The sequence below is a fragment of the Canis lupus genome, chromosome 25 (assembly GCF_048164855.1).
Source record: "Canis lupus baileyi chromosome 25, mCanLup2.hap1, whole genome shotgun sequence".
Taxonomy (NCBI): Eukaryota; Metazoa; Chordata; class Mammalia; order Carnivora; family Canidae; genus Canis; species Canis lupus.
In genome coordinates, this window is record NC_132862.1 from 35253610 (window position 1) to 35263647 (window position 10038).

General features: G+C 39.1%; 1 protein-coding gene across 1 annotated transcript; it reads right to left on the reverse strand.

Moving 5' to 3' along the window:
• Positions 1-718: 718 nt before the first annotated feature.
• LOC140616708 (uncharacterized) lies at positions 719-7253 on the reverse strand. The gene is made up of 3 exons (XM_072797428.1): positions 7130-7253; positions 1293-2190; positions 719-843 (listed from the first exon to the last, which is right to left on the reverse strand). The coding sequence occupies exons 2-3, from the start codon at positions 2131-2133 to the stop codon at positions 719-721; spliced, it is 966 nt and encodes a 321-aa protein (XP_072653529.1). The 5' UTR covers positions 2134-2190; positions 7130-7253.
• Between the last annotated feature and the right edge of the window lie 2785 nt (positions 7254-10038).

The following is a 10038-nucleotide window of genomic DNA, read 5'->3' on the forward strand; positions in this document are numbered from 1 at the left end:
TCATGTATGCATGAAATCATATGGTATTTATCTGTCTCTGGTTGACTTCTTTCAGTGACCATTACACTCTCTAGATCCATTTGTATTGTGGCAAATGGCAGGATTTCCTTCTTCCTTAGAGTGAGTAATATTCCATTGTGTATGCGTACCACATCTTTACCCATTCCTCTATTCAGGGCCATGAGGGCTGCTTCCACAGCTGGACTCTCATAAATAATGATGCAGTTAACATTAGGGGTGCATATATTTGCAAAATAGTGTTTTCACTTTCTTTCAATAAATACCCGAAAGGCAAGTGCTGTATTGCATTGTAGTTGTATTTGTAACTCTTTGAAGAATCACCATGCTGTTTTTTATAGTGGCTGTGCCAGTGTGCATTCCCACAAACACTGCACAGTGTTTCCTTTCTACACACCCTCACCTCATAATAGAACTTACATACATTGAAGGACTACCAGAAGTCAAAGGAGTTCATGAGGTAATTCTCTCTGCGTCTAAGCTAAGAAAAGGATGTGTACATTGCTCATCTGAACATGACAAACTCCCTTACTGGTCTCAAGGATAAAATGTTTCTGCTTTGTAATATTGGTGGGAGTGAAGTCCCCACAAAATTATTAAAATCAGAGCTAGATAAATCTGCACAATACACAACATTAGGAGTCTTTCAGGGCTGTATCTTCCAACCTGCCCTTCTTGTCCTCTAACCAAGAACCATGACTTAGAAGGAAAACAAGAGCCAGGACTTTAATGCTGATGACTTTATTGATGAATTGAAGTCAGAGAAAGGAAAGGCCATGATGACACGACTGAAAAGTCCATGGTCACCAGTTGAGCTCTCAATTTCTAAAACAAAGAGAAGAATTTTAGACAGAAATATTCGTTAGGCCTGAAATTGATCCATGTCAGTGTTTCTCCTAGTGGGTACTAGAAGACACTACAAGCATCATGTTAAGGGAGAGAAGTAGGATGTCAGAGGAACAGGCCAGGAGAGAGTAAAGGGAAGAGAAGAGAGGAGAGAAGAAGAGGACAACAGGGAAGGTAGAAATGGGAAAGTTATAGGCAAATATAAGAATGAGCATGAAAATAAAATTGTTTGAAGGAAAGAACACTTGATTGTAAAAGGAGGAGAGATTTTAAGGGTTAGCTTAAGGCAAGGAGAGTCATAGCATGAACAACAATTTTAAGAGAGATTGAAGTGAAAATTTAACTAAGACAAAAGAGAAACAAGAAAAGAGAATTAGGAAATATCAAAAGAAATTCAGAAGATTATTGAATAAGAATGGAATTAATACCTAGAAAATCACAGGAGGTCCTCTTTACTTGGTTTTTCTTGTCACTGTCCACCATGCTGGCCACCTGCACCCTGTTGGCTACTTGGGCCCTGTGGGCCACTTGGACCACCTTGGGATCCTGGACGCTGTTGGCCTCCTGGACCCTGTGGGCCACTTGGACCACCTTGGGATCCTGGACGCTGTTGGCCACCTGGGCCCTGTTGGCCTGCTGGACCCTGTGGGCCACTTGGACCACCTTGAGATCCTGGATGCTGTTGGCCATCTGGACCTTGTTGGCCTGCTGGACCCTGTGGGCCACTTGGACCACCTTGGGATCCTGGACGATGTTGGCCACCTGGCCCCTGTTGGCCTGCTGGATGCTGTGGGCCACTTGGACCACCTTGGGCTCCTGGACGCTGTTGCCCATCTGGACCTTGTTGGCCTGCTGGATGCTGTGGGCCACCTGGACCACCTTGGACTCCTGGATGCTGTTTGTCATTTGGCCCCTGTTGGCCTGCTGGACCCTGTGGGCCACTTGGATCACCTTGGGATCCTGGATGCTGTTGGCCACCTGGTCCCTGTTGGCCTGGTGCATGCTGTGGACCACTTGGACCACCTTGGGCTCCTGGACGCTGTTGGCCATCTGGACCTTGTTGGCCTGCTGGATGCTGTGGACCACTTGGATCACCTTGAGGTCCTGGACGCTGCTGGCCACCTGGGCCTTGTTGGCCTGCTGGATGCTGTGGGCCTCTTGGACCTCCTTGGGCTCCTGGATGCTGTTGACTACCTTGAACTTGTTGGCCTGCTGGTCCCTGAGCGCCACCTGGACCATCTTTGCCAGGTTTGCTGTACTCCGCTCCATATCCTTCTTCAGGTTTCACTTGTGATTCCTCTGGGTTTTCTTTCAACAATTCATCATCTATTTAGGGAAGAGAACACAAATTCAGAAAGGAACAAGTGAAAAGAAAGTTTAGCTACAAACTACAAGGAGACATGCACAGAAGTACAAAGCCGAAATGGAATTAGAAATAAGATATAAGGAGACCCCAGGTGGCTCAGCAGTTTAGCACTGCCTTCAGCCCAGGGCCTGATCCTGGAGACCCGGGTTTGAGTCCCATGTCAGGCTCCTTGCATGGAGCCTGCTTCTCCCTCTGCCTGTGTCTCTGCCTCTCTGCCTGCCTGCCCTGCCCTCTCTCTCTGTGTGTCTCTCATGAATAAATAAAATATTAAAAAGAAAATTTAAAAAAAAGAATTAAATAAGATATAACTGGTGTCTGTGGTACTAGGTAGTGACCAGGGACTAGATCTCAGAAAAGAAGAGGCAATAAGATCCTGGCTTTGTGACAGTGCATGCACTTGGGTTAGCAATGGTCCAACAATCCTGGAATATCCTCCTTGCCCTATCATCTGTCACCTTCTAAAAATTGTGAAGTCTGTGGCAAAAAAAGTATAAATAAAGCCTACCCTTTAGTGTTTCCTTTTGCACATTTCTGGTACCTATAATGGAGTATAAAACCTCTGCATCTCTCTCTCTCTCTCTCTTTAGAAACCTCTAACACCTCATGCAGGTCTCTCAAGCTCACAACCCTAAGTTCAAAAATCACTTGATCTACCAACTGAGCCAGTGAGCCCCTTCCACAATTTTAAGTATTTTTTATGAGTAATCCCTCACTGTCTGTGGCATCTTTTTTCATTCATTTCTTCATTTTCTCCTAGCTATCTCTCTTATCATCGCTTTCCTCAGGATTAATATAGACTTTATTGAATGCCCAAGAAGTATAATTGCACCTTTTGCAGATGCTAAGATTCCAAGCTGAAAAGACATAGCCTGTGCTCTCAGGCCACTTACTCCTTATTGTTGTCACATTAGCAAAGAAATCGATGCATCACTTGGTTTTCAAAGATCTCTCTGTTGCCCATAGATTAAATATCAAATTGACTTTGCCATTTGTTAACACCCTTCACACGATGAAACTAACCCACATCGCCAGCTCTATCTTCTTAGATTCACTTCAACCTTACTGATTATTCAGTGTTCCTAGATTATTGACAATAATATGGAGAGATTTAGCCTTGGATTTCACTCTGCTTTCCCCTGGGCCTCCCCACTCCACAGTCCAGACCACCTGGCATATCCAGTATGCCTCTCCTCTTTTCTCCCTGTTCTGAGCCCTGAAATACCTTCTTTTGCCCCAGTTTTGACTGTGATCCTTGTTATGTGCAAGATAATCTTCCATTGGATTCTGTGTTCCTTAATGATAGGAACAATATTTCATTTACTCTGCAGCCTTTATACCAAGTACAGGATCCTGTCATGGTTATTATCAAGTATTCCATTTTATTGACTCAGTGATGGGATAGAGCATGTGGATAATGAAAGCATTTCTTTGAGGAATCCTCAAATAGGCATGTTCAGAAGGAAAGCAATGACCACACTGTCTAGAGCTGAGAGAACTCTTAAAATGAATGCAAATCATTACCCTCTACAAACGATTTTTCCCCCTTGTTTGGTCTTTTTGTAATGTTGAACTATTAAGATAAAACTATAGAGTATGATGGTTGAAAAAGGAATTATTCAAGGTAAAGCATGATTGTTCAAAGCAAAAAAAATTCATAGGCCTTTTGGATTATTTTTATTTACCCGGAGTTCCTAGAATCCATCTAGAAAATTCTAAATAAGCTGATTGAGTAAAAAATAACTCACCTACTAATTGGAGTGTCTCATCTTCCTCTTGAGGGGTTTCCACAAAGAAAGAACAAACAGTGACATATGAAATGATCTCATAATCTGAACTGAAGGGTCATTGACAAACTAGGAACTGGGGAAAATCATTAAACTTCCAAAGGTTTTCATTAAGCACAAAATGCTTCTTTGATATATACTCAATTTTGCCACTTCTTTGAGGGCATGACTTAAAATTCATTACCTACCCATGTACTCTAGTCTTTTTTTATCCTCCATTTACACACATTTTTACCACATCATTTAAACTGACTTCATTTTTTTTTCATTTGAAGTGTGTACCATTAATAGTGGCTTCAAAATTCACCTAATGTAAGAAAACCTAGATAAACAGGTATCAAGGCTTCAATAACAAGGCATTAAGCATTAGTGTTGTAAATGAATAAGGTGGAAGGGTAAGGTTACTAATTAAACAGCTACAGCACTTGGGTGAAATTACACAGTATCTTTCTGATTCAAATTAGTTAAATGTTAGTACAGATAATTTCCCTACAAAAATAAGGCATTTGTGTTATTCAATCATTAGTCATTGTTTGTAGAAGGATGTAGAAAAAAACCCGTACAGGTGATTGGGGGTGTCGTATTCTGCTGACTTTCAGGTACTGTTTAGGTTTTTGACACAAGAGATTCCCAAGGGAAAAGGAAGGATGAAGCCCTATCTTACAATATGACTGAAGCCCCTGGAACCTAAAGGCTTGTTATTCCTTTCCTAGATTCAGTTTTGAGCACTCTCAAGAGACAAAACACTAAGCATAAATATAACATATGATATGTTCTAAAGAGAAACAGAAAGGATTGTGTCCTTCAACAAGATTTTTATCTGGGTCTTTTAGAACTTGGGTTAAAAAAAAAAGAAATCAATAAGTTTTAATATACTTTGATAAAACTCCACCTCTACATTTTAAAAGACAAGTAACTTGAGATGGAAGGAGTTAAGAAAATGCCTAAGAGAACCCAAAATAATAATGTTTGGATACAATGGAACAACATTTCCCAAACTAGAAAACTAGTACAGATCATTGGTTCTGAAACAGAAATGACAGAGTCATCTAAGTTTTACCCATTACACAGGATGCATAATGAAGAGCTGCAATCCTTGTAAGATGTCGCTGAGGTTATGTGACCTCTTGCAACAGAGAAAATTTGAGAAGGGAAACTGACTACAACATGTAGCTTCCTGGCTACACTAACATGATTTCATTATTCCAGAAAATTCTTGCCCAGAAAGAGAAATGATTCCGATACTTATCATTTACTTCTGAATTGCCTCAAAATCATTTAAACAAACATTAATCTGTTCAGCTTGTTAATGGTATCAACTGTTTCTTCTCCAAGACTCTTGCCATCACCTCAGCTCATTTGGCCCCTAAACTCTTAAATCATGGACCTTACTCATCCCGAAAAAAGCTCTCCTTAAAGTAGACCCTAAAACCTTATCTGTAAAGATCCCAACTTACCTTTTTTCCCCAGAGACTCTCTCCCTTACCAAAGGTAGAATAAACTCATGTTAGCCTTAATGACAAAATTTTGGTGGTATATTCTGAGCATCTTCCCTTTAGAATTCTCTTAAGCTCTATTTTACTAGTTAAGTTACTCAAGAGTTTGAGAAATCTTTATGCAATACTCAGAGGAACATAGCACTGCAGTTTATTGAGTGTAATGCTGCCATTGGAAGTAGGTGAGTTCGGGATGGAGGTTAAGAAGCAAACCAATATGGGAACAAGAAGAGATGGGGGGCAAAGAAATATATGTGTTGAATAGGGATATTAACTTGAAAATAGTTGGCATACTGCAGACAATTCAGTCATTTCTGATGGAGTAAAAGCTAAAACAGAGTTCACAGGATTAGATACAGAAATCATGGGCTTGAAAGCTGACAAGGTTGAGTCTATAACTCAGCTTTCTCACTCTCTAATCATGAATGTTCTGCAGAATATTTAGACTCCAAAGCTAGGGTTCAAGTGTCAACTGTGAATAAAAATATGTACTTCAAAATGTTGCAGTGAATAATGAATGACATAAAATACATACAAGATAAGGCATAAATTAAATTCCCCGTACAGACTATTTAAAAAGGAAAACAACTCTCTTCTCAGAATTTTACTGTTATTTCCCACCTAATATCCAAACTACCACAAAACAGAGAGAGATAAACTCAAAATAAGGTTATAAAAATAACCACTTATAGATCCTTTGTAAAGTGTCTATGCCTTTCAGAAAAGTCAGCAACTACCTTTTTAGAATTTTGAGCAGCAACTTTGTCTCAGCAGATGGCAACAGATTTAAACTCAAATAATCCATGAGCATTTCATGTCTTTAGATTCCAAGTTTTTGAATTAGACTGTCTCTATACAATGACAATACATTTAATTAGAGAATATCATTTTTTTTCAATTTGTCATTCTTTGTTTTAGAAGAGGCCAATATCTGGTTGTTGGCAGCCATTGAAATACTTATCTGGATTTTGACTTTATATCTGAATATTTGGTACCCCTAAGATATGCTATCCATCTTTTCTGATTAAAAGAGCCATGATCCATAAAGAATTAAACTTTCTCTTTTATTGTGTACACATTCTCCCAGCATTGCCTGAAAGTACCCATTTCTAGGACTTTTGAGATTTCCTATAAATGCATGCCTGCCACATGGTTCCCTAAGCAGACATAGAAGTATTCAAAAAAAATCATACAATGGAGAAAATGAATAGGACCTACTAACTATCAATATTATGAGGGATAAAGAAAATTTAACACAAATTTTTAATATTTGTATATGGCCAATGTTCAAAAATAAAGGAATTGATCTATCTAGGTGAATTTTAGAACATTCAATCAATTTAGATTATTTTTTTTCACACAAAGAGTGAATAAGTGGAAGTCCAAACTTCCAAAAACAGCAAAGGTCACATCATGAAGATATTGACTTGACACTTAGGCCTAGGACTTCAGAGAGATACTTGCAATCAGTGGAAAATAGAAACTAATGTTTTCTCCACTTTGATGAACCTATTCTTGGAATATCAAGCACTTGAATTGTTAGAAAGGTCAATTCAACCTTAATCTTCTCCAAGAATGTTACCCGTGTGCTTGCATGATCTTCTATCTCCCCAACTTACCTTCATCGATGCCCTGAGCAGAGCCCAAGGCCAGCAAAGCCATTGACAGCAAGAGCAGTAGCATCTTGGTAGGAATCATGATGTCTGTCTCTCCCTCTCCTGATGTTGCAGGAAACTCAGACACACTCCTGGACAATGTAAATTAATTTATCACTAGCTGTGCTCAGACACTGAGTTTGTTAAAAAGGTGGGGACTCAAAGGAGTACAATCCTTTGTGTCCAGCATACTCCATAAAATTTTATCAGGGGCAAAAATTCTTTCTTTGGCCATAAATTGAAGAAGTAACAAGACTTTTCTGATCACTCTTAGCAAAGTACCTGGCTAATTATGAGCCAGTTGGGGATAAAAATATTCCCTCCGTCCACATAAATTCAGCCGTTACTCTTTCTGAAAATTCAGTTTGCTTTTGTAAGATGTGAAAGATACGCTCCCTGTACTGGAAGGAAGGAAGACATTCTTTTTTTTTTTTTTTTTTTTTTAGGAAGACATTCTTATCACCAAAGACAGGGAATTTGAGACTGAGCAGTCTGTTTAAGCAAACCGTGTTCAACTAGTCTTTATCTTCCTATTTGCTTCTTCACCACTGATGTCTTGTAGCCCACACTCGTCTGTCTTGTGGATTCCTTACAAATGTATTGTTGGTCTAAAGGATATACAAGCTTCCTGCTCTGCTCACTCCTATAGCTCTTCCTTCCCTCTTGAGGCTTTTGAAACATCAAGAAGTTGCACATAAATGATAGGCTGAATGGTATAGTGCCTCAGAGGAAATGGGGAGTCCTTCTTCTACAGACCACTGGCAAAAGTTGGCAGATATGAAAGAATAAAATGAAAAAGAGGTCTGAACATGGAAAAAAATGAAACACTTATCCACCATCAAACAAGTGTGCAATTACTTCTACCTGAACTTCATATCCCTCCCAGCATCCACTACCACCTAGGTGTGATTCTCCTGCATCTTGCATGATGCTAGGATGCCACGCTATGGTCATTGTTTGAATCACTTCTGTACTATCTGCTTTATACATGATGTATGGATGTTCAGTTATCAATTGCAAGAGTTCTCATGGTCTTACTAGTTTGTTCTTAACATACTTCTTATTTGAAGTTTCTTTTTAAAAATATATAACATGAAAACAAAAAATAAGGCAAAATAGACAATGCAATGGACAAAAAAGAATAGGAGGTAAAGTATAAGAATAAAATAATGGGTGATGAGATCTACACCTATAATTGGAAATTTCAGTTGGCTACTTTGTAATAACATCTGAGGTTAACTTGTAGAGTAAATTAACTTTTAATGTGATAGAGGTTCTATGTTAAAAAGAAATACCACATTTTAAAATAGTGGAATTCATAAGGATAAAGAGGTTCAGATAAGATACTGCAATAGGTATTATCAATCTGTTCCAATCACTTCTTTTTTCATACTCATTCTGTAGCACACACGGTATAATTACTGCAAGCCTAGCTATAGGAGAGTCATTCAATCACATAGACTCCATTTTCGGTCCTTTCTCCTTGCCCTTCTTAATCTCTTCTTATTTTATTCTAACAACTTACCTTGGCCTTAGGACCCCAATGCCATATCATATGTGTCACTTATTTCTATCAGATAATCTAGCAGTAAAATGTTGAACTTAGCACTTCTTTATACACTACTCTACTAAATATATTAAGTCTTACTCTAAATGAAGATAGTCTGTTCCAGAAATAAGCCACATACCACATTTCCTTTGTATCTTCTATAGGAATATATCTTTAATTTAAAGCTCATAGTTTGATGAAGGCTGAATTTCTAAAATTATATTTCAAACAACAATTTCAACAAATATATTAAGTATATTTGCAAAAATTTATTTTTATTGATCAATTTGATGAGGGTATCAACATGAACCCTTGTGTTTTGATTGATTAGTACAATTACCTTTGAGAAATACTATCCAAAATAAAACAAATTGCTCCCTAAAATTTCAAGAGAATATAACTAACGTAAGTGGGCAAAATTCTTAGGCGGAGGTAAGAGTAAGTTTAGAAATGTTAATCTGTGGGACTCCTGGATGGCTTAGCGGTTGAGAGTCTGCCTCTGGCTCCGGTGTGATCTTGAGATCCAGGGATTGAGTCCCACATTGAGCTCCCTGAGAGGAGCCTGCTTCTCCCTCTGCCTCTTCTCATCTACTGAGCCCCTAACAGATTACGTGTGGGGTGGGGATGGGTGAGTGGGGAGTGGAGTTGTTAAAAAGTCATGAAGACAACTGAAACGAAGATGTGAGGCAAAGCAATAAAGATATATTGAGGGTAGGGCTGGTTTTGGCAGAGAAGAATCAGATCTCCTACAGGAAGTGACATTGCAGTTGTGCAGGGAAGAATTTCTTCTGCCCTTCAGTATCCTTTTGGCTGAACTAAGAATAAAATGTATGTTGTAACTCAGGCCCCAGTGTGCAAGAGCACATGGCTGAAGGGACTCCAAAACAGATCAGGTTAGGACACTTGCCCTGACAAAATCCAAAGGCATAGAAACAAGTGCTCGTGAAATAAGAAAGGAATTGATTGCAGTGAGGCCAACCCTGGAAAGACACAGGCCAATATCTCAGAGACTGTCTCCAGGTGCTGATACAATTTCTTGGTTCATAGGAGGCAAATGTGGGGCAAAGGTCAGAGGTCATGTGTGTAGGCAGTAAAGGTCAGTTCAATCATTGTCTGGGGGTCAATCATGCAGGGTCTTTCTAGCATTTCTAGGGCTGAGGGTAATTTCTGTTCTCATCACCGGATGCTTTGCATACAGAGTCTTTGCCTGGTATAAGATACGCTGTAAAGATTAAATCTGTTAGAAAATACAGATTATGAACAGAACTGAGGTAAAGTCTTTCCACATGAGACAGATTAGCAGGAGAAAATAAAATTTTATTTT